Source organism: Oncorhynchus nerka, unplaced genomic scaffold, assembly GCF_034236695.1.
Source record: "Oncorhynchus nerka isolate Pitt River unplaced genomic scaffold, Oner_Uvic_2.0 unplaced_scaffold_850, whole genome shotgun sequence".
Taxonomy (NCBI): domain Eukaryota; kingdom Metazoa; phylum Chordata; class Actinopteri; order Salmoniformes; family Salmonidae; genus Oncorhynchus; species Oncorhynchus nerka.
The window spans coordinates 135,363-159,988 of NW_027040426.1; the positions used below are offsets into that span (position 1 = coordinate 135,363).

Sequence of the window (24,626 nt, forward strand, 5' to 3'; positions counted from 1 at the left end):
CTTGGTTGGTTATGGGGTCTATACCTCCATTAAAACACCAGCTCCAATCTACTAACAGGTGTTTTACATCCTTGGTTGGTTATGGGGTCTATACCTCCATTACACACCAGCTCCAATCTACTAACAGGTGTTTTACATCCTTGGTTGGTTATGGGGTCTATACCTCCATTACACACCAGCTCCAATCTACTAACAGGTGTTTTACATCCTTGGTTGGTTATGGGGTCTAGACTTCTGTCTGAAACACAAGTCTTCTTTCTGCAAGTTTTAAAAAATGTCTCATGTTTGTTTTTCCAATGTGTCTTGTTTTGAGTCACGAAAAATAACAATCTGGACGTTTCCGTTAATCAAGAAGGTTATTCATTTGTTGAATGGTGGTTCCAGTGTCATTTCACATTCAATCAAACATTTACATAAGATTCTTTAATAAGACCATGTACTGTGTGTTTTAGATTCTTTAATAAGACAATGTATTGCTGTGTGTTTTAGATTCTTTAATAAGACGATGTACTGTGTGTTTTAGATTCTTTAATAAGACGATGTATTGCTGTGTGTTTTAGATTCTTTAATAAGACCATGTACTGTGTGTTTTAGATTCTTTAATAAGACGATGTGTTGCCCAGCCCTTCATCCTGTACTGTGTGTTTTAGATTCTTTAATAAGACGATGTATTGCTGTGTGTTTTAGATTCTTTAATAAGACCATGTACTGTGTGTTTTAGATTCTTTAATAAGACCATGTCTTGCCCAGCCCTTCATCCTGTACTGTGTGTTTTAGATTCTTTAATAAGACGATGTACTGTGTGTTTTAGATTCTTTAATAAGACGATGTACTGTGTGTTTTAGATTCTTTAATAAGACGATGTACTGTGTGTTTTAGATTCTTTAATAAGACGACGTACTGTGTGTTTTAGATTCTTTAATAAGACGATGTACTGTGTGTTTTAGATTCTTTAATAAGACGATGTACTGTGTGTTTTAGATTCTTTAATAAGACCATGTACTGTGTGTTTTAGATTCTTTAATAAGACCATGTACTGTGTGTTTTAGATTCTTTAATAAGACAATGTACTGTGTGTTTTAGATTCTTTAATAAGACGATGTGTTGCCCAGCCCTTCATCCTGTACTGTGTGTTTTAGATTCTTTAATAAGACCATGTCTTGCCCAGCCCTTCATCCTGTACTGTGTGTTTTAGATTCTTTAATAAGACGATGTACTGTGTGTTTTAGATTCTTTAATAAGACGATGTACTGTGTGTTTTAGATTCTTTAATAAGACCATGTCTTGCCCAGCCCTTCATCCTGTACTGTGTGTTTTAGATTCTTTAATAAGACGATGTACTGTGTGTTTTAGATTCTTTAATAAGACCATGTACTGTGTGTTTTAGATTCTTTAATAAGACGATGTACTGTGTGTTTTAGATTCTTTAATAAGACGATGTACTGTGTGTTTTAGATTCTTTAATAAGACGATGTACTGTGTGTTTTAGATTCTTTCATAAGACGATGTACTGTGTGTTTTAGATTCTTTAATAAGACGATGTGTTGCCCAGCCCTTCATCCTGTACTGTGTGTTTTAGATTCTTTCATAAGACGATGTACTGTGTGTTTTAGATTCTTTAATAAGACGATGTACTGTGTGTTTTAGATTCTTTAATAAGACGATGTACTGTGTGTTTTAGATTCTTTAATAAGACAATGTACTGTGTGTTTTAGATTCTTTAATAAGACCATGTACTGTGTGTTTTAGATTCTTTAATAAGACGATGTACTGTGTTTTAGATTCTTTAATAAGACCATGTACTGTGTGTTTTAGATTCTTTAATAAGACGATGTGTTGCCCAGCCCTTCATCCTGTACTGTGTGTTTTAGATTCTTTAATAAGACCATGTACTGTGTGTTTTAGATTCTTTAATAAGACGATGTACTGTGTGTTTTAGATTCTTTAATAAGACGATGTGTTGCCCAGCCCTTCATCCCGTACTGTGTGTTTTAGATGTGATTATTAATCTGTTTGGCTGACACATCTAGAGAAAAACACCTTTGCTGCTAGGCAACCACTGGACACAAAGACCTTGAGTTATCCATGGACACGAACACGGTCCTGAAGGCAGTCGGGCTCCTACATAACACTAGGAGAGGGAGGGACTGTTTCTATATTCATAACACTAGGAGAGAGGGACTGTTTCTATATTCATAACACTAGGAGAGAGAGGGACTGTTTCTATATTCATAACACTAGGAGAGAGGGACTGTTTCTATATTCATAACACTAGGAGAGAGGGACTGTTTCTATATTCATAACACTAGGAGAGAGAGGGACTGTTTCTATATTCATAACACTAGGAGAGAGGGACTGTTTCTATATTCATAACACTAGGAGAGAGAGGGACTGTTTCTATATTCATAACACTAGGACTGAGAGAGGGACTGTTTCTATATTCATAACACTAGGAGAGAGAGGGACTGTTTCTATATTCATAACACTAGGAGAGAGGGACTGTTTCTATATTCATAACACTAGAGGGAGGGACTGTTTCTATATTCATAACACTAGGAGAGAGGGAGGGACTGTTTCTATATTCATAACACTAGGAGAGAGGGAGGGACTGTTTCTATATTCATAACACTAGGAGAGAGGGACTGTTTCTATATTCATAACACTAGGAGAGAGAGGGACTGTTTCTATATTCATAACACTAGGAGAGGGAGGGACTGTTTCTATATTCATAACACTAGGAGAGAGGGACTGTTTCTATATTCATAACACTAGGAGAGAGAGGGACTGTTTCTATATTCATAACACTAGGAGAGAGAGGGACTGTTTCTATATTCATAACACTAGGAGAGAGGGACTGTTTCTATATTCATAACACTAGGAGAGAGAGGGACTGTTTCTATAGTCATAACACTAGGAGAGAGAGGGACTGTTTCTATATTCATAACACTAGGAGAGAGAGGGACTGTTTCTATATTCATAACACTAGGAGAGGGAGGGACTGTTTCTATATTCATAACACTAGGAGAGGGAGGGACTGTTTCTATATTCATAACACTAGGAGAGAGAGGGACTGTTTCTATATTCATAACACTAGGAGAGGGAGAGGGGGACTGTTTCTATATTCATAACACTAGGAGAGGGACTGTTTCTATATTCATAACACTAGGAGAGAGGGGACTGTTTCTATATTCATAACACTAGGAGAGGGACTGTTTCTATATTCATAACACTAGGAGGAGAGAGGGACTGTTTCTATATTCATAACACTAGGAGAGAGACTGGGACTGTTTCTATATTCATAACACTAGGAGAGGGAGGGACTGTTTCTATATTCATAACACTAGGAGAGAGGGAGGGACTGTTTCTATATTCATAACACTAGGAGAGAGAGGGACTGTTTCTATATTCATAACACTAGGAGAGAGAGGGACTGTTTCTATATTCATAACACTAGGAGAGAGAGGGACTGTTTCTATATTCATAACACTAGGAGAGAGGGACTGTTTCTATATTCATAACACTAGGAGAGAGAGGGACTGTTTCTATATTCATAACACTAGGAGAGAGGGACTGTTTCTATATTCATAACACTAGGAGAGAGGGACTGTTTCTATATTCATAACACTAGGAGAGAGGGACTGTTTCTATATTCATAACACTAGGAGAGAGAGGGACTGTTTCTATATTCATAACACTAGGAGAGAGAGGGACTGTTTCTATATTCATAACACTAGGAGAGAGAGGGACTGTTTCTATATTCATAACACTAGGAGAGAGGGACTGTTTCTATATTCATAACACTAGGAGAGAGAGGGACTGTTTCTATATTCATAACACTAGGAGAGAGGGACTGTTTCTATATTCATAACACTAGGAGAGGGAGGGACTGTTTCTATATTCATAACACTAGGAGAGAGGGAGGGACTGTTTCTATATTCATAACACTAGGAGAGGGAGGGACTGTTTCTATATTCATAACACTAGGAGAGAGAGGGACTGTTTCTATATTCATAACACTAGGAGAGAGGGAGGGACTGTTTCTATATTCATAACACTAGGAGAGAGGGACTGTTTCTATAGTCATAACACTAGGAGAGAGGGACTGTTTCTATATTCATAACACTAGGAGAGGGAGGGACTGTTTCTATATTCATAACACTAGGAGAGAGAGGGACTGTTTCTATATTCATAACACTAGGAGAGAGAGGGACTGTTTCTATATTCATAACACTAGGAGAGAGAGGGACTGTTTCTATAGTCATAACACTAGGAGAGAGGGACTGTTTCTATATTCATAACACTAGGAGAGGGAGGGACTGTTTCTATAGTCATAACACTAGGAGAGGGAGGGACTGTTTCTATATTCATAACACTAGGAGAGAGAGGGACTGTTTCTATAGTCATAACACTAGGAGAGAGAGGGACTGTTTCTATATTCATAACACTAGGAGAGAGGGAGGGAGGGACTGTTTCTATATTCATAACACTAGGAGAGGGACTGTTTCTATATTCATAACACTAGGAGAGAGGGGGACTGTTTCTATATTCATAACACTAGGAGAGGGACTGTTTCTATATTCATAACACTAGGAGAGAGAGGGACTGTTTCTATATTCATAACACTAGGAGAGAGGGACTGTTTCTATAGTCATAACACTAGGAGAGAGGGACTGTTTCTATATTCATAACACTAGGAGAGAGAGGGACTGTTTCTATATTCATAACACTAGGAGAGGGAGGGACTGTTTCTATATTCATAACACTAGGAGAGAGAGGGACTGTTTCTATATTCATAACACTAGGAGAGGGAGGGACTGTTTCTATATTCATAACACTAGGAGAGAGGGACTGTTTCTATATTCATAACACTAGGAGAGAGAGGGACTGTTTCTATATTCATAACACTAGGGAGAGAGGGACTGTTTCTATAGTCATAACACTAGGAGAGAGAGGGACTGTTTCTATATTCATAACACTAGGAGAGAGGGACTGTTTCTATATTCATAACACTAGGAGAGAGGGACTGTTTCTATATTCATAACACTAGGAGAGAGAGGGACTGTTTCTATATTCATAACACTAGGAGAGAGGGACTGTTTCTATATTCATAACACTAGGAGAGAGACTGGACTGTTTCTATATTCATAACACTAGGAGAGAGAGGGACTGTTTCTATATTCATAACACTAGGAGAGAGGGACTGTTTCTATATTCATAACACTAGAGAGAGAGGGACTGTTTCTATATTCATAACACTAGGAGAGAGGGACTGTTTCTATATTCATAACACTAGGAGAGAGGGAGGGACTGTTTCTATATTCATAACACTAGGAGAGGGAGGGACTGTTTCTATATTCATAACACTAGGAGAGAGAGGGACTGTTTCTATATTCATAACACTAGGAGAGGGAGGGACTGTTTCTATATTCATAACACTAGGAGAGAGGGACTGTTTCTATATTCATAACACTAGGAGAGAGGGAGGGACTGTTTCTATATTCATAACACTAGGAGAGGGAGGGACTGTTTCTATATTCATAACACTAGGAGAGAGGGAGGGACTGTTTCTATATTCATAACACTAGGAGAGGGGGACTGTTTCTATATTCATAACACTAGGAGAGGGGGACTGTTTCTGTATTCATAACACTAGGGAGAGGAGGGACTGTTTCTATATTCATAACACTAGAGAGAGGGGACTGTTTCTATATTCATAACACTAGGAGAGGGGGACTGTTTCTGTATTCATAACACTAGGAGAGAGAGGGACTGTTTCTATAGTCATAACACTAGGAGAGAGAGGGACTGTTTCTATATTCATAACACTAGGAGAGAGAGGGACTGTTTCTATATTCATAACACTAGGGGAGAGAGGGACTGTTTCTATATTCATAACACTAGGAGAGGGGGACTGTTTCTATAGTCATAACACTAGGAGAGAGGGAGGGACTGTTTCTATATTCATAACACTAGGAGAGAGAGGGACTGTTTCTATATTCATAACACTAGGAGAGAGAGGGACTGTTTCTATATTCATAACACTAGGAGAGAGGGACTGTTTCTATATTCATAACACTAGGAGAGGGACTGTTTCTATATTCATAACACTAGGAGAGGGACTGTTTCTATATTCATAACACTAGGAGAGGGGGACTGTTTCTATATTCATAACACTAGGAGAGGACTGAGGAGGGGACTGTTTCTATTATTCATAACACTAGGAGAGAGAGGGACTGTTTCTATATTCATAACACTAGGAGAGAGGGACTGTTTCTATATTCATAACACTAGGAGAGAGGGACTGTTTCTATATTCATAACACTAGGAGAGAGGGACTGTTTCTATATTCATAACACTAGGAGAGAGAGGGACTGTTTCTATATTCATAACACTAGGAGAGAGGGACTGTTTCTATATTCATAACACTAGGAGAGAGAGGGACTGTTTCTATATTCATAACACTAGGAGAGAGAGGGACTGTTTCTATATTCATAACACTAGGAGAGGGACTGTTTCTATATTCATAACACTAGGAGAGAGAGGGACTGTTTCTATATTCATAACACTAGGAGAGAGGGACTGTTTCTATATTCATAACACTAGGAGAGAGGGACTGTTTCTATATTCATAACACTAGGAGAGAGAGGGACTGTTTCTATATTCATAACACTAGGAGAGAGAGGGACTGTTTCTATATTCATAACACTAGGAGAGAGGGACTGTTTCTATATTCATAACACTAGGAGAGAGAGGGACTGTTTCTATATTCATAACACTAGGAGAGAGAGGGACTGTTTCTATATTCATAACACTAGGAGAGAGGGACTGTTTCTATATTCATAACACTAGAGAGAGAGGGACTGTTTCTATATTCATAACACTAGAAAGAGGGAGGGACTGTTTCTATATTCATAACACTAGGAGAGAGGGACTGTTTCTATATTCATAACACTAGGAGAGAGGGACTGTTTCTATATTCATAACACTAGGAGAGAGGGAGGGACTGTTTCTATATTCATAACACTAGGAGAGAGAGGGACTGTTTCTATATTCATAACACTAGGAGAGAGAGGGACTGTTTCTATATTCATAACACTAGGGAGAGAGGGACTGTTTCTATATTCATAACACTAGGAGAGGGAGGACTGTTTCTATATTCATAACACTAGAGAGAGGAGGGAGGGAGGGACTGTTTCTATATTCATAACACTAGAGGAGAGAGGGACTGTTTCTATATTCATAACACTAGGAGAGAGAGGGACTGTTTCTATATTCATAACACTAGAGGAGAGAGGGACTGTTTCTATATTCATAACACTAGAGAGAGGGAGGGACTGTTTCTATATTCATAACACTAGGAGAGAGGGACTGTTTCTATATTCATAACACTAGGAGAGAGAGGGACTGTTTCTATATTCATAACACTAGGAGAGAGAGGGACTGTTTCTATATTCATAACACTAGGAGAGAGGGACTGTTTCTATATTCATAACACTAGGAGAGAGAGGGACTGTTTCTATATTCATAACACTAGGAGAGAGAGGGACTGTTTCTATATTCATAACACTAGGAGAGAGGGACTGTTTCTATATTCATAACACTAGGAGAGAGAGGGACTGTTTCTATATTCATAACACTAGGAGAGAGGGACTGTTTCTATATTCATAACACTAGGAGAGAGAGGGACTGTTTCTATATTCATAACACTAGGAGAGAGAGGGACTGTTTCTATATTCATAACACTAGGAGAGAGAGGGACTGTTTCTATATTCATAACACTAGGAGAGAGGGACTGTTTCTATATTCATAACACTAGAGAGAGGGACTGTTTCTATATTCATAACACTAGGAGAGAGGACTGTTTCTATATTCATAACAGAGAGGACTGAGAGAGGGACTGTTTCTATATTCATAACACTAGAGAGAGAGGGACTGTTTCTATATTCATAACACTAGAGAGAGAGGGACTGTTTCTATATTCATAACACTAGGAGAGAGGGACTGTTTCTATATTCATAACACTAGGAGGAGAGAGGGACTGTTTCTATATTCATAACACTAGAGAGAGAGGGACTGTTTCTATATTCATAACACTAGGAGAGAGGGACTGTTTCTATATTCATAACACTAGGAGAGAGGGACTGTTTCTATATTCATAACACTAGGAGAGAGGGACTGTTTCTATATTCATAACACTAGGAGAGAGGGACTGTTTCTATATTCATAACACTAGGAGAGGGAGGGACTGTTTCTATATTCATAACACTAGGAGAGAGGGACTGTTTCTATATTCATAACACTAGGAGAGAGGGACTGTTTCTATATTCATAACACTAGGAGAGAGAGGGACTGTTTCTATATTCATAACACTAGGAGAGAGGGACTGTTTCTATATTCATAACACTAGGAGAGAGAGGGACTGTTTCTATATTCATAACTAGGAGAGAGGACTGTTTCGGAGAGAGGGACTGTTTCTATATTCATAACACTAGGAGAGAGGGACTGTTTCTATATTCATAACACTAGGAGAGAGGGACTGTTTCTATATTCATAACACTAGAGAGAGAGGGACTGTTTCTATATTCATAACACTAGGAGAGAGAGGGACTGTTTCTATATTCATAACACTAGGAGAGAGGGACTGTTTCTATATTCATAACACTAGGAGAGAGGGACTGTTTCTATATTCATAACACTAGGAGAGAGGGACTGTTTCTATATTCATAACACTAGGAGAGAGGGACTGTTTCTATATTCATAACACTAGGAGAGAGAGGGACTGTTTCTATATTCATAACACTAGGAGAGAGGGAGGGACTGTTTCTATATTCATAACACTAGGAGAGAGGGAGGGACTGTTTCTATATTCATAACACTAGGAGAGAGGGACTGTTTATATATTCATAACACTAGGAGAGGGAGGGACTGTTTCTATATTCATAACACTAGGAGAGAGAGGGACTGTTTCTATATTCATAACACTAGGAGAGAGAGGGACTGTTTCTATATTCATAACACTAGGAGAGAGGGACTGTTTCTATATTCATAACACTAGGAGAGGGAGGGACTGTTTCTATAGTCATAACACTAGGAGAGAGGGAGGGAGGGAGGGACTGTTTCTATATTCATAACACTAGGAGAGAGGGAGGGAGGGACTGTTTCTATATTCATAACACTAGGAGAGAGGGACTGTTTCTATATTCATAACACTAGGAGAGAGGGACTGTTTCTATATTCATAACACTAGGAGAGAGGGAGGGAGGGAGGGACTGTTTCTATATTCATAACACTAGGAGAGAGGGACTGTTTCTATATTCATAACACTAGGAGAGAGAGGGACTGTTTCTATATTCATAACACTAGGAGAGAGAGGGACTGTTTCTATAGTCATAACACTAGGAGAGAGGGACTGTTTCTATATTCATAACACTAGGAGAGAGAGGGACTGTTTCTATATTCATAACACTAGGAGAGAGAGGGACTGTTTCTATATTCATAACACTAGGAGAGAGAGGGACTGTTTCTATATTCATAACACTAGGAGAGAGAGGGACTGTTTCTATAGTCATAACACTAGGAGAGAGAGGGACTGTTTCTATATTCATAACACTAGGAGAGGGACTGTTTCTATATTCATAACACTAGGAGAGAGGGACTGTTTCTATATTCATAACACTAGGAGAGAGAGGGACTGTTTCTATAGTCATAACACTAGGAGAGAGGGAGGGAGGGAGGGACTGTTTCTATATTCATAACACTAGGAGAGAGAGGGACTGTTTCTATATTCATAACACTAGGAGAGGGAGGGACTGTTTCTATATTCATAACACTAGGAGAGAGAGGGACTGTTTCTATAGTCATAACACTAGGAGAGAGAGGGACTGTTTCTATATTCATAACACTAGGAGAGGGACTGTTTCTATATTCATAACACTAGGAGAGAGGGACTGTTTCTATATTCATAACACTAGGAGAGGGAGGGACTGTTTCTATATTCATAACACTAGGAGAGAGGGACTGTTTCTATATTCATAACACTAGGAGAGGGAGGGACTGTTTCTATATTCATAACACTAGGAGAGAGGGACTGTTTCTATATTCATAACACTAGGAGAGAGGGACTGTTTCTATATTCATAACACTAGGAGAGAGGGACTGTTTCTATATTCATAACACTAGGAGAGAGGGACTGTTTCTATATTCATAAGACTAGGAGAGGGACTGTTTCTATATTCATAACACTAGGAGAGAGAGGGACTGTTTCTATATTCATAACACTAGGAGAGAGAGGGACTGTTTCTATATTCATAACACTAGGAGAGAGGGACTGTTTCTATATTCATAACACTAGGAGAGAGAGGGACTGTTTCTATATTCATAACACTAGGAGAGAGGGACTGTTTCTATATTCATAACACTAGGAGAGAGAGGGACTGTTTCTATATTCATAACACTAGGAGAGAGAGGGACTGTTTCTATATTCCTACTATTCATAATGCTATTCTCCTTGTGGGGGGGTTCCTTTACTGAGTAATTGGTGGCGTTGGCCTATAGATGGTCAAGCAGTAAGCAAACATATATTAATGTTGTGATTAGCATACCGACTCAGCACTTAATCCCCACAATGCATTTCAAAGTAGTGTAGTGGAGGTTAAACACTGGGTCAATTAATACGGCTGATGGGAACAAATCAGAATGTTTTGGTTTAAAATGCTGGGATCATGACTGGGATTATCAACAACTATCATGGGTTGTTAATATGACTGGGATTATCAACAACTATCATGGGTTGTTAATATGACTGGAATTAGCAACAACTATCATGGGTTGTTAATATGACTGGGATTAGCAACAACTATCATGGGTTGTTAATATGACTGGGATTAGCAACAACTATCATGGGTTGTTAATATGACTGGGATTATCAACAACTATCATGGGTTGTTAATATGACTGGGATTATCAACAACTATCATGGGTTGTTAATATGACTGGGGTTATCAACAACTATCATGGGTTGTTAATATGACTGGGATTATCAACAACTATCATGGGTTGGTAATATGACTGGGATTGTGCCTTTGGTTTCTTGACAATGAAAGAAAGTGTATGAAAATCAACAGAACTATGTGTATCCACTATGAAACCATGTTGTCTTGTTCTATATGTATCCACTATGAAACCATGTTGTCTTGTTCTATATGTATCCACTATGAAACCATGTTGTCTTGTTCTATGTGTATCCACTATGAAACCATGTTTTCTTGTTCTGAATATTGTAATTCCAACACCCGTTGTGTTTATTAACTATGTGGTGTGTTTTGTATTGTAATGCCAACACCCGTTGTGTTTATTAACTATGTGGTGTGTTGTTTCAAAGCGATAAAGTATGACGCCGCGAAGGAGGAGCGTTACCAGCAGGAGGCCAAGCAGAAGGAGCTGCAGCGCATTGAGGAGGCGCTACTGATGGCTGCTCGCAGAGGTGAGGAGTCGGGAGTTAAACTAGTGGACTGACATCACAGGTGAGGAGTTAAACTAGTGTACTGACGGCTGCTCGCAGAGGTGAGGAGTCGGGAGTTAAACTAGTGGACTGACATCACAGGTGAGGAGTTAAACTAGTGGACTGACAGCTGCTCGCAGAGGTGAGGAGTCGGGAGTTAAACTAGTGGACTGACATCACAGGGGTGAGGAGTTAAACTAGTGGACTGACACCACAGAGGTGAGGAGACTGGAGTTAAACTAGTAGACTGACACCACAGAGGTGAGGAGACTGGAGTTAAACTAGTAGACTGACATCACCGAGGTGAGGAGTTAAACTAGTGGACTGACATCACCGAGGTGAGGAGTTAAACTAGTGGACTGACATCACCGAGGTGAGGAGTTAAACTAGTGGACTGACATCAGAGAGTTGAGGAGACGGGAGTTAAACTAGTGGACTGACACCACAGAGGTGAGGAGTTAAACTAGTGGACTGACATCAGAGAGGTGAGGAGACGGGAGTTAAACTAGTGGACTGACATCACAGGGGTGAGGAGTTAAACTAGTGGACTGACATCACAGAGGTAAGGAGTTAAACTAGTGGACTGACATCAGAGAGGTGAGGAGACGGGAGTTAAACTAGTGGACTGACATCACAGGGGTGAGGAGTTAAACTAGTGGACTGACATCACAGAGGTGAGGAGTTAAACTAGTGGACTGACATCAGAGAGGTGAGGAGACGGGAGTTAAACTAGTGGACTGACATCACAGAGGTGAGGAGTTAAACTAGTAGACTGACATCACAGAGGTGAGGAGTTAAACTAGTGGACTGACATCACAGAGGTGAGGAGACAGGAGTTAAACTAGTGGACTGACATCACAGGGGTGAGGAGTTAAACTAGTGGACTGACATCACAGGGGTGAGGAGACAGGAGTTAAACTAGTGGACTGACATCACAGAGGTGAGGAGATAGGAGTTAAACTAGTGGATTGACATCACAGGGGTGAGGAGACAGGAGTTAAACTAGTGGACTGACATCACAGAGGTGAGGAGACAGGAGTTAAACTAGTAGACTGACATCACAGAGGTGAGGAGACAGGAGTTAAACTAGTGGACTGACATCACAGAGGTGAGGAGTTAAACTAGTGGACTGACATCACAGTGTGACAGTCTGATTTAGTCTGACCACTGCTCTCTCTCTCTACCTTGTGCTGCTGATGGTGTATTTAGTCTGACCACTGCTCTCTCTCTCTACCTTGTGCTGCTGATGGTGTATTTAGTCTGACCACTGCTCTCTCTCTCTACCTTGTGCTGCTGATGGTGTATTTAATCTGACCACTGCTCTCTCTCTCTACCTTGTGCTGCTGATGGTGTATTTAATCTGACCACTGCTCTCTCTCTCTACCTTGTGCTGCTGATGGTGTATTTAATCTGACCACTGCTCTCTCTCTCTACCTTGTGCTGCTGATGGTGTATTTAATCTGACCACTGCTCTCTCTCTCTACCTTGTGCTGCTGATGGTGTATTTAATCTGACCACTGCTCTCTCTCTCTACCTTGTGCTGCTGATGGTGTATTTAATCTGACCACTGCTCTCTCTCTCTACCTTGTGCTGCTGATGGTGTATTTAATCTGACCACTGCTCTCTCTCTCTACCTTGTGCTGCTGATGGTGTATTTAATCTGACCACTGCTCTCTCTCTCTACCTTGTGCTGCTGATGGTGTATTTAATCTGACCACTGCTCTCTCTCTCTACCTTGTGCTGCTGATGGTGTATTTAATCTGACCACTGCTCTCTCTCTCTACCTTGTGCTGCTGATGGTGTATTTAATCTGACCACTGCTCTCTCTCTCTACCTTGTGCTGCTCACCTCACGGGACACGTAGACTCTCAGACGGGAGAGCTGCTGTTTAATCTGGAAAGTGTTGTGTATAAGGAGCCTCAGCATGGTAGGTTCTGTTCTGTAGTGGACCAGCCAGGCATTAGGTTCTGTTCTGTAGTGTAGTGGACCAGATAGACATTAGGTTCTGTTCTGAAGTGGACCAGCTAGACATTAGGTTCTGTTCAGTACTGTAGTGGACCAGCCAGGCATTAGGTTCTGTTCTATAATGTAGTGGACCAGCCAGGCATTAGGTTCTGTTCTGTAGTGGTCCAGTCAGGCATTAGGTTCTGTTCTGTAGTGGACCAGCCAGGCATTAGGTTCTGTTCTGTAGTGGACCAGCCAGGCATTAGGTTCTGTTCTGTAGTGGACCAGCCAGGCATTAGGTTCTGTTCTGTAGTGGACCAGTCAGGCATTAGGTTCTGTTCTGTAGTGGACCAGCCAGGCATTAGGTTCTGTTCTGTAGTGGACCAGCCAGGCATTAGGTTCTGTTCTATAATGTAGTGGACCAGCCAGGCATTAGGTTCTGTTCAGTAGTGGACCAGCCAGACATTAGGTTCTGTTCTGTAGTGTAGTGGACCAGCCAGACATTAGGTTCTGTTCTGTAGTGGACCAGCCAGGCATTAGGTTCTGTTCTGTAGTGGACCAGCCAGGCATTAGGTTCTGTTCTGTAGTGGACCAGCCAGGCATTAGGTTCTGTTCTGTAGTGGACCAGCCAGGCATTAGGTTCTGTTCAGTAGTGGACCAGTCAGGCATTAGGTTCTGTTCTGTAGTGGACCAGTCAGGCATTAGGTTCTGTTCAGTACTGTAGTGGACCAGCCAGGCATTAGGTTCTGTTCTGTAGTGGACCAGTCGGGCATTAGGTTCTGTTCTATAATGTAGTGGACCAGTCAGGCATTAGGTTCTGTTCTGTAGTGGACCAGTCGGGCATTAGGTTCTGTTCTGTTCTGTAGTGGACCAGCGAGGCATTAGGTTCTGATCTGTAGTGGACCAGTCAGGCATTAGGTTCTGTTCTGTAGTGGACCAGCCAGGCATTAGGTTCTGTTCTGTAGTGGACCAGTCAGGCATTAGGTTCTGTTCAGTACTGTAGTGGACCAGTCAGGCATTAGGTTCTGTTCTGTAGTGGACCAGCCAGGCATTAGGTTCTGTTCTGTGGTGGACCAGCCAGGCATTAGGTTCTGTTCAGTACTGTAGTGGACCAGTCAGGCATTAGGTTATGTTCTGTAGTGGACCAGCCAGGCATTAGGTTCTGTTCTGTAGTGGACCAGTCAGGCATTAGGTTCTGTTCTGTAGTGGACCAGCCAGGCATTAGGTTCTGTTCTGTAGTGGACCAGCCAGGCATTAGGTTCTGTTCTGTAATGTAGTGGACCAGCCAGGCATTAGGTTCTGATATGTAGTGGTCCAGTCAGGCATTAGGTTCTGTTCTGTAGTGGACCAGCCAGGCATTAGGTTCTGTTCTGTAGTGGACCAGCCAGGCATTAGGTTCTGTTCTATAATGTAGTGGACCAGCCAGGCATTAGGTTCTGTTCTGTAGTGGACCAGCCAGGCATTAGGTTCTGTTCTATAATGTAGTGGACCAGCCAGGCATTAGGTTCTGTTCTGTAGTGGACCAGCCAGGCATTAGGTTCTGTTCTGTAGTGGACCAGTCAGGCATTAGGTTCTGTTCTGTAGTGGACCAGTCAGGCATTAGGTTCTGTTCTGTAGTGGACCAGCCAGACATTAGGTTCTGTTCTGTAGTGGACCAGCCAGACATTAGGTTCTGTTCTGTAGTGGACCAGCCAGACATTAGGTTCTGTTCTGTAGTGGACCAGTCAGGCATTAGGTTCTGTTCTGTAGTGGACCAGCCAGGCATTATTAGGTTCTGTTCTGTAGTGGACCAGCCAGACATTAGGTTCTGTTCTGTAGTGGACCAGCCAGGCATTAGGTTCTGTTCTGTAGTGGACCAGTCAGGCATTAGGTTATGTTCTTTAGTGGACCAGCCAGGCATTAGGTTCTGTTCAGTAGTGGACCAGCTAGACATTAGGTTCTGTTCTGTAGTGGACCAGTCAGGCATTAGGTTCTGTTCTATAATGTAGTGGACCAGTCAGGCATTCGGTTCTGTTCTGTAGTGGACCAGCCAGGCATTAGGTTCTGTTCTGTAGTGGACCAGTCAGGCATTAGGTTCTGTTCTGTAGTGGACCAGTCAGGCATTAGGTTCTGTTCTATAATGTAGTGGACCAGTCAGGCATTAGGTTCTGTTCTGTAGTGGACCAGTCAGGCATTAGGTTCTGTTCTGTAGTGGACCAGTCAGGCATTAGGTTCTGTTCTATAATGTAGTGGACCAGCCAGGCATTAGGTTCTGTTCTGTAGTGGACCAGTCAGGCATTAGGTTCTGTTCTGTAGTGGACCAGCCAGGCATTAGGTTCTATACTGTAGTGGACCAGTCAGGCATTAGGTTCTGTTCTGTAGTGGACCAGTCAGGCATTAGGTTATGTTCTATAATGTAGTGGACCAGTCAGGCATTAGGTTCTGTTCTGTAGTGGACCAGCCAGGCATTAGGTTCTGTTCTGTAGTGGACCAGTCAGGCATTAGGTTATGTTCTGTAGTGGACCAGTCAGGCATTAGGTTCTGTTCTATAATGTAGTGGACCAGCCAGGCATTAGGTTCTGTTCTGTAGTGGACCAGCCAGGCATTAGGTTCTGTTCTATAATGTAGTGGACCAGCCAGGCATTAGGTTCTGTTCTGTGGTGGACCAGCCAGGCATTAGGTTCTGTTCTGTAGTGGACCAGCCAGGCATTAGGTTCTGTTCTGTAGTGGACCAGCCAGGCATTAGGTTCTGTTCTATAATGTAGTGGACCAGCCAGGCATTAGGTTCTGTTCTGTAGTGGACCAGCCAGGCATTAGGTTCTGTTCTGTAGTGGACCAGTCATGCATTAGGTTCTGTTCTGTAGTGGACCAGTCAGGCATTAGGTTCTGTTCTGTAGTGGACCAGCCAGGCATTAGGTTCTGTTCTGTAGTGGACCAGCCAGGCATTAGGTTCTGTTCTGTAGTGGACCAGCCAGGCATTAGGTTCTGTTCTGTAGTGGACCAGTCAGGCATTAGGTTCTGTTCTGTAGTGGACCAGTCAGGCATTAGGTTCTGTTCTGTAGTGGACCAGCCAGTCATTAGGTTCTGTTCTGTTCTGTAGTGGACCAGTCAGGCATTAGGTTCTGTTCTGTAGTGGACCAGCCAGGCATTAGGTTCTGTTCAGTAGTGGACCAGCTAGACATTAGGTTCTGTTCTATACTGTAGTGGACCAGCCAGGCATTAGGTTCTGATCTGTAGTGGACCAGCCAGGCAACCTGCTCTGATGTCTGGTTGTTCTCTTTGTCTTCAACCCATTCTGCATGCTCTGATGTCTGGTTGTCACTGTTGTTCTCTTTGTCTTCAACCCATTCTGCATGCTCTGATGTCTGGTTGTCACTTATCTTTGTCTTCAACCCATTCTGCATGCTCTGATGTCTGGTTGTCACTGTTGTTCTCTTTGTCTTCAACCCATTCTGCATGCTCTGATGTCTGGTTGTCACTTATCTTTGTCTTCAACCCATTCTGCATGCTCTGATGTCTGGTTGTCACTGTTGTTTTCTTTGTCTTCAACCCATTCTGCATGCTCTGATGTCTGGTTGTCACTGTTGTTCTCTTTGTCTTCAACCCATTCTGCATGCTCTGATGTCTGGTTGTTAGCTTTGTCTTCAACCCATTCTGCATGCTCTGATGTCTGGTTGTTCTCTTTGTCTTCAACCCATTCTGCATGCTCTGATGTCTGGTTGTCACTGTTGTTCTCTTTGTCTTCAACCCATTCTGCATGCTCTGATGTCTGGTTGTCACTTATCTTTGTCTTCAACCCATTCTGCATGCTCTGATGTCTGGTTGTCACTGTTGTTCTCTTTGTCTTCAACCCATTCTGCATGCTCTGATGTCTGGTTGTCACTTATCTTTGTCTTCAACCCATTCTGCATGCTCTGATGTCTGGTTGTCACTGTTGTTTTCTTTGTCTTCAACCCATTCTGCATGCTCTGATGTCTGGTTGTCACTGTTGTTCTCTTTGTCTTCAACCCATTCTGCATGCTCTGATGTCTGGTTGTTAGCTTTGTCTTCAACCCATTCTGCATGCTCTGATGTCTGGTTGTTCTCTTTGTCTTCAACCCATTCTGCATGCTCTGATGTCTGGTTGTCACTGTTGTTCTCTTTGTCTTCAACCCATTCTGCATGCTCTGATGTCTGGTTGTCACTTATCTTTGTCTTCAACCCATTCTGCATGCTCTGATGTCTGGTTGTCACTATTGTTCTCTTTGTCTTCAACCCATTCTGCATGCTCTGATGTCTGGTTGTCACTGTTGTTCTCTTTGTCTTCAACCCATTCTGCATGCTCTGATGTCTGGTTGTCACTGTTGTTCTCTTTGTCTTCAACCCATTCTGCATGCTCTGATGTCTGGTTGTCATGTCACTGACTATCCACTAACAGCTCTTCCTCTGTTAATGCTGCATTAATCATCAAGGATTTAAGATTAAAAAAACACAAAAAAGGCTTTAAGAGTCTAAAATCTTTAAAACGCCATGAAAACAAACAAGGTGGGTAACGTGTGTTGTGATCGTCAATGTGAATGGGTGTTGTGACAGTAGTTTTGACCAAAAGACATGATCTTAAATCTTCCAATGACTTGTGTACTGGTTGAAATCCACACATGATCAGCTGCCTGAGTAGCTTGTTCTGGTCATGATCTGCTGCCTGGGTAGCTTGTTCTGGTCATGATCAGCTGCCTGAGTAGCTTGTTCTGGTCATTATCAGCTGCCTGAGTAGCTTGTCCTGGTCATTATCAGCTGCCTGAGTAGCTTGTCCTGGTCATTATCAGCTGCCTGAGTAGCTTGTTCTGGTCATTATCAGCTGCCTGAGTAGCTTGTCCTGGTCATTATCAGCTGCCTGGGTAGCTTGTTCTGGTCATGATCAGCTGCCTGAGTAGCTTGTCCTGGTCATTATCAGCATGCCACTTGTTCTGGTCATTATCAGCTGCCTGAGTAGCTTGTCCTGGTCATTATCAGCTGCCTGGGTAGCTTGTTCTGGTCATTATCAGCTGCCTGGGTAGCTTGTTCTGGTCATTATCAGCTGCCTGAGTAGCTTGTCCTGGTCATGATCAGCTGCCTGAGTAGCTTGTCCTGGTCATTATCAGCTGCCTGAGTAGCTTGTTCTGGTCATTATCAGCTGCCTGAGTAGCTTGTTCTGGTCATGATCAGCTGCCTGAGTCCTCATCTCCTGGTCATGATCAGCTGCCTGAGTAGCTTGTCCTGGTCATTATCAGCTGCCTGGGTAGCTTGTTCTGGTCATTATCAGCTGCCTGAGTAGCTTGTCCTGGTCATTATCAGCTGCCTGAGTAGCTTGTTCTGGTCATGATCAGCTGCCTGAGTAGCTTGTCCTGGTCATGATCAGCTGCCTGAGTAGCTTGTCCTGGTCATGATCAGCTGCCTGAGTAGCTTGTCCTGGTCATGATCAGCTGCCTGAGTAGCTTGTCCTGGTCATGATCAGCTGCCTGAGTAGCTTGTCCTGGTCATGATCAGCTGCCTGAGTAGCTTGTCCTGGTCATTATCAGCTGCCTGAGTAGCTTGTCCTGGTCATTATCAGCTGCCTGAGTAGCTTGTTCTGGTCATTATCAGCTGCCTGAGTAGCTTGTCCTGGTCATTATCAGCTGCCTGGGTAGCTTGTTCTGGTCATGATCAGCTGCCTGAGTAGCTTGTCCTGGTCATTATCAGCTGCCTGAGTAGCTTGTTCTGGTCATTATCAGCTGCCTGAGTAGCTTGTCCTGGTCATTATCAGCTGCCTGGGTAGCTTGTTCTGGTCATTATCAGCTGCCTGGGTAGCTTGTTCTGGTCATTATCAGCTGCCTGAGTAGCTTGTCCTGGTCATGATCAGCTGCCTGAGTAGCTTGTCCTGGTCATTATCAGCTGCCTGGGTAGCTTGTTCTGGTCATTATCAGCTGCCTGAGTAGCTTGTCCTGGTCATTATCAGCTGCCTGAGTAGCTTGTTCTGGTGTGATCAGCTGCCTGAGTGCTTGTCCTGGTCATGATCAGCTGCCTGAGTAGCTTGTCCTGGTCATGATCAGCTGCCTGAGTAGCTTGTCCTGGTCATGATCAGCTGCCTGAGTAGCTTGTCCTGGTCATGATCAGCTGCCTGAGTAGCTTGTCCTGGTCATGATCAGCTGCCTGAGTAGCTTGTTCTGGTCATTATCAGCTGCCTGAGTAGCTTGTTCTGGTCATTTCAGAAAAGCCTCAGAAAGATGAGAAGAAGGACACGTTTGCTGAGAAGCTCAGTCATCAGAACCTGCAAGTCAAGATCACCCAGCAAGGCATCAGATATGAGGACGATGTTAGTTTCTAGAGCTGGGGGACAATACTCCTCCTCTTACAGCCTCCTCTCTCTTTGTCTCCTTTCCTCACCTCTCCTATATCCTTTCCTCAACTCCTTTCATTGTCTTCTCTCCTCATCCGTCCTCATCTCCTTTCCTCTCCTCTTTTTTTTCCCTCCTCACCTCATATCCTTGTCTCCTTCCCTCATCTCCTCTCGTCACTGGCTCTCCTTGTCTCCTCAACTCCTCTCCTAACCTCCTCTCCTTGTCTCTTTTCCTTCCTCTCATTTCCTCACCTCATCTCCTAGTCTCCTTTCCTCACCTCTTCTCTCCTTGTCTCGTTACCTCCCTCACTTACTCTTCTTGTCTGTTTTCGTCATCTCTCCTTGTCTCATTTCCTCATCCTTTCCTAGTACTTCCTGTCTCCCAGTGCATTATGGGAAGTTGTGTGATTGTCTCTGTGGTTTGTGTGTTCCAGAATTAGAAGAAGCCCCTCTCTGGGAGTCACCCTGGCTGAGCTGAGTCTCAGGAAGTTGACAAGATGTGTAGTCTTTCTGATATCAGTCATTCTCTCGTTCATTTTGTCTTGTGATTTTGTTTGTAGACGACCGATGAGAACTGGAAGTCGTGTATTCTGAAGGCAGCCAGAATCATCAGGAAGAGTTTGGTGCGTTAATAATACATGTTGATGTGATCTCTCGTCATTCTGAAGTAACGCTGCCACTGTGGTAACACAGTCTGTAGCTCATACAGCTCATTCATGGAAGGCCTGACAGATTTCAGGGCAAAGCTGTGCTCTATGTTGTTGATTTGTAACATTGGGGTGACATTGTTGATATGACCCAGTGCCCAGTTGACTTCCTGTCCTCGCTCTGTTGACTTCCTGTCCTCTCTCTGTTGACTTCCTGTCCTCTCTCTGTTGACTTCCTGTCCTCTCTCTGTTGACTTCCTGTCCTCTCTGTTGACTTCATGTCCTCTCTCTGTTTCCAGCTGGGCCGTTTGGAAGAGCGCCTACTGGAATCAACAGTCCCCATCTTCTATAAAGGCTCCTGGGAAGAGATACTGGTAATTAACCTCTGTCTTTATCAGGAAGAGAAAGTGGTAATGAACCTCTCTGTCTTTGTCAGGAAGAGATACTGGTAATGACCCTCTCTGTCTTTATCAGGAAGAGATACTGGTAATTAACATCTGTCTTTATCAGGAAGAGATAGTGGTAATGAACCTCTCTGTCTTTATCAGGAAGAGATAGTGGTCATGACCCTCTCTGTCTTTATCAGGAAGAGATAGTGGTCATGACCCTCTCTGTCTTTATCAGGAAGAGATAGTGGTCATGAATTGTTTGTCTTTATTATGAAGAGATAGTGGTCATGAACCTCTCTGTCTTTATCAGGAAGAGATAGTGGTCATGAACCTCTCTGTCTTTATCAGGAAGAGATAGTGGTCATGAATTGTTTGTCTTTATTATGAAGAGATAGTGGTCATGAACCTCTCTGTCTTTATCAGGAAGAGATAGTGGTAATGAATTGTTGGTCTTTATCAGGAAGAGATAGTGGTAATGTACCTCTCTGTCTTTGTCAGGAAGAGATAGTGGTAATGTACCTCTCTGTCTTTATCAGGAAGAGATAGTGGTCATGACCCTCTCTGTCTTTATCAGGAAGAGATAGTGGTAATGAACCTCTCATCTTTATCAGGAAGAGATAGTGGTAATGAACCTCTCTGTCTTTATCAGGAAGAGATAGTGGTCATTGTCTCCAGTCTGGTCTCTGTCTTTATTGTCTCCAGTGGTCATGATCATATTGTCTCAGGAAGAGATAGTGGTCTGATCATATCTGTCTCAGGAAGGGTCTGGTCTGATCCTATCTGTCTTTATCAGTGAAGGGTGTGGTCATGAACCTCTCTGTCTCCAGTGGGGTGTGGTTGATCATATTGTCTCCAGTGGGGTCTGGTCTGACCTATTGTCTTTATCAGTGGGCTGTGGTCTGATCATATTGTCTCCAGTGAAGAGATCTGGTCTGATCATATTGTCTCCAGTGGGGTCTGGTCTGTCTTGTCTCAGGAAGAGATAGTGGTCTGATCTCTGTCTTTATGGAAGAGATCTGGTCTGATCATATTGTCTTTCCAGTGGGATGTGGTCTGATCATATTGTCTATCAGTCTGGTCTGATCATATTGTCTCAGTGGGGTCTGGTCTGATCATATTGTCTTTATCAGTGAAGGGTGTGGTCTGATCATATTGTCTCCAGTGGGGTCTGGTCTGATCATATTGTCTCCAGTGGGGTGTGGTCTGATCATATTGTCTTCAGTGGGGTCTGGTCTGATCATATTGTCTCCAGTGGGGTCTGGTCTGATCATATTGTCTCCAGTGGGGTCTGGTCTGATCATATTGTCTCCAGTGTGGTCTGATCATATTGTCTCCAGTGTGGTCTGATCATATTGTCTCCAGTGGGGTCTGGTCTGATCATATTGTCTCCAGTGGGGTCTGGTCTGATCATATTGTCTCTAGTGTGGTCTGATCATATTGTCTCTAGTGTGGTCTGATCATATTGTCTCCAGTGGGGTCTGGTCTGATCATATTGTCTCTAGTCTGGTCTGATCATATTGTCTCCAGTGGGGTCTGGTCTGATCATATTGTCTCCAGTGGGGTCTGGTCTGATCATATTGTCTCCAGTGGGGTCTGGTCTGATCATATTGTCTCCAGCTGGGTCTGGTCTGATCATATTGTCTCTAGTGGGGTCTGGTCTGATCATATTGTCTCCAGTGGGGTCTGGTCTGATCATATTGTCTCCAGTGTGGTCTGATCATATTGTCTCCAGTGTGGTCTGATCATATTGTCTCTAGTGTGGTCTGATCATATTGTCTCTAGTGTGGTCTGATCATATTGTCTCCAGTGTGGTCTGATCATATTGTCTCTAGTGTGGTCTGATCATATTGTCTCCAGTCTGGTCTGATCATATTGTCTCCAGTCTGGTCTGATCATATTGTCTCCAGTGGGGTCTGGTCTGATCATATTGTCTCCAGCTGGGTCTGGTCTGATCATATTGTCTCCAGTGGGGTCTGGTCTGATCATATTGTCTCCAGTGGGGTCTGGTCTGATCATATTGTCTCCAGCTGGGTCTGGTCTGATCATATTGTCTCTAGTGTGGTCTGATCATATTGTCTCCAGTGGGGTCTGGTCTGATCATATTGTCTCCAGTGGGGTCTGGTCTGATCATATTGTCTCCAGTGGGGTCTGGTCTGATCATATTGTCTCCAGTGGGGTCTGGTCTGATCATATTGTCTCCAGTGGGGTCTGGTCTGATCATATTGTCTCCAGCTGGGTCTGGTCTGATCATATTGTCTCCAGTGGGGTCTGGTCTGATCATATTGTCTCTAGTGTGGTCTGATCATATTGTCTCCAGTGGGGTCTGGTCTGATCATATTGTCTCCAGTTGGGTGTGGTCTGATCATATTGTCCTCATGACTGATGAATCCCTTACCTGCTCAGGTCTTCTCTAGGTGTGTGTTATCTGTGATGGACTGCTCAGGTCTTCTCTAGGTGTGTGTGTTATCTGTGATGGACTGCTCAGGTCTTCCCTAGGTGTGTGTGTTATCTGTGATGGACTGCTCAGGTCTTCCCTAGGTGTGTGTGTTATCTGTGATGGACTGCTCAGGTCTCAGTGTGTGTTATCTGTGATGGACTGCTCAGGTCTCTGTGTGTGTTATCTGTGATGGACTGCTCAGGTCTCTGTGTGTGTTATCTGTGATGGACTTGCTCAGGTCTCTGTGTGTGTTATCTGTGATGGACTGCTCAGGTCTCTGTGTGTGTTATCTGTGATGGACTGCTCAGGTCTTCTCTAGGTGTGTGTGTTATCTGTGATGGACTGCTCAGGTCTCTGTGTGTGTTATCTGTGATGGACTGTTCAGGTCTTCTCTAGGTGTGTGTGTTATCTGTGATGGACTGTTCAGGTCTTCTCTGTGTGTGTTATCTGTGATGGACTGTTCAGGTCTCTGTGTGTGTTATCTGTGATGGACTGCTCAGGTCTCTGTGTGTGTTATCTGTGATGGACTGCTCAGGTCTCTGTGTGTGTTATCTGTGATGGACTGCTCAGGTCTGTTGCTGGTCATGCAGAGTAAACACAGGCACATCACAGATAAATGGATCAGTGTCTTTCCTCAGCTCTGTGTGCATTATCTGGTGCTGGACTGCTCAGGTCTTCTCAGGTTGAAGCATTATCTGTGATGGTGTGTGGTGTGTGTGTGTGTGTATGTGTGTGTGGACTGCTCAGGTAGCCGTCTGACGTTCTCTCATCTGTGATGGAAGTGTAACTAGGTCTCTGTGTGTGTTTCCGTCATGGACTATTCTCATGTCTGAATCAGTGTAGCACTGCATCCATACGTCTGAATGATAGCACTGCATCCATCCAGCCACATGTCTGAATCAGAGTAGCACTGCATCCATCCAGCCACACGTCTGAATCAGAGTAGCACTGCATCCATCCAGCCACATGTCTGAATCAGAGTAGCACTGCATCCATCCAGCCACACGTCTGAATCAGAGTAGCACTGCATCCATCCAGCCACACGTCTGAATCAGAGTAGCACTGCATCCATCCAGCCACACGTCTGAATCAGAGTAGCACTGCATCCATCCAGCCACATGTCTGAATCAGAGTACCACTGCATCCATCCAGCCACACGGCTGAATCAGAGTAGCACTGCATCCATCCAGCCACACGGCTGAATCAGAGTAGCACTGCATCCATCCAGCCACACGTCTGAATCAGAGTAGCACTGCATCCATCCAGCCACACGTCTGAATCAGAGTAGCACTGCATCCATCCAGCCACACGTCTGAATCAGAGTAGCACTGCATCCATCCAGCCACACGTCTGAATCAGAGTAGCACTGCATCCATCCAGCCACACGTCTGAATCA

At 43.3% G+C, this 24,626-nt stretch overlaps 1 protein-coding gene across 1 annotated transcript in view; it reads left to right on the plus strand.

Annotated features, from left to right (window-relative positions):
* Positions 1–24,626, plus strand: part of LOC135571004 (intermembrane lipid transfer protein VPS13C-like) — a 152,930-nt gene that overhangs the window by 25,204 nt on the left and 103,100 nt on the right. Inside the window, exons 5-8 of the mRNA XM_065016820.1 lie at positions 11,381–11,482; positions 19,630–19,733; positions 20,318–20,380; positions 20,704–20,778. Of these exons, the coding sequence (XP_064872892.1) occupies positions 11,381–11,482; positions 19,630–19,733; positions 20,318–20,380; positions 20,704–20,778 (344 nt within the window). The remainder of the gene's footprint in view (positions 1–11,380; positions 11,483–19,629; positions 19,734–20,317; positions 20,381–20,703; positions 20,779–24,626) is intronic.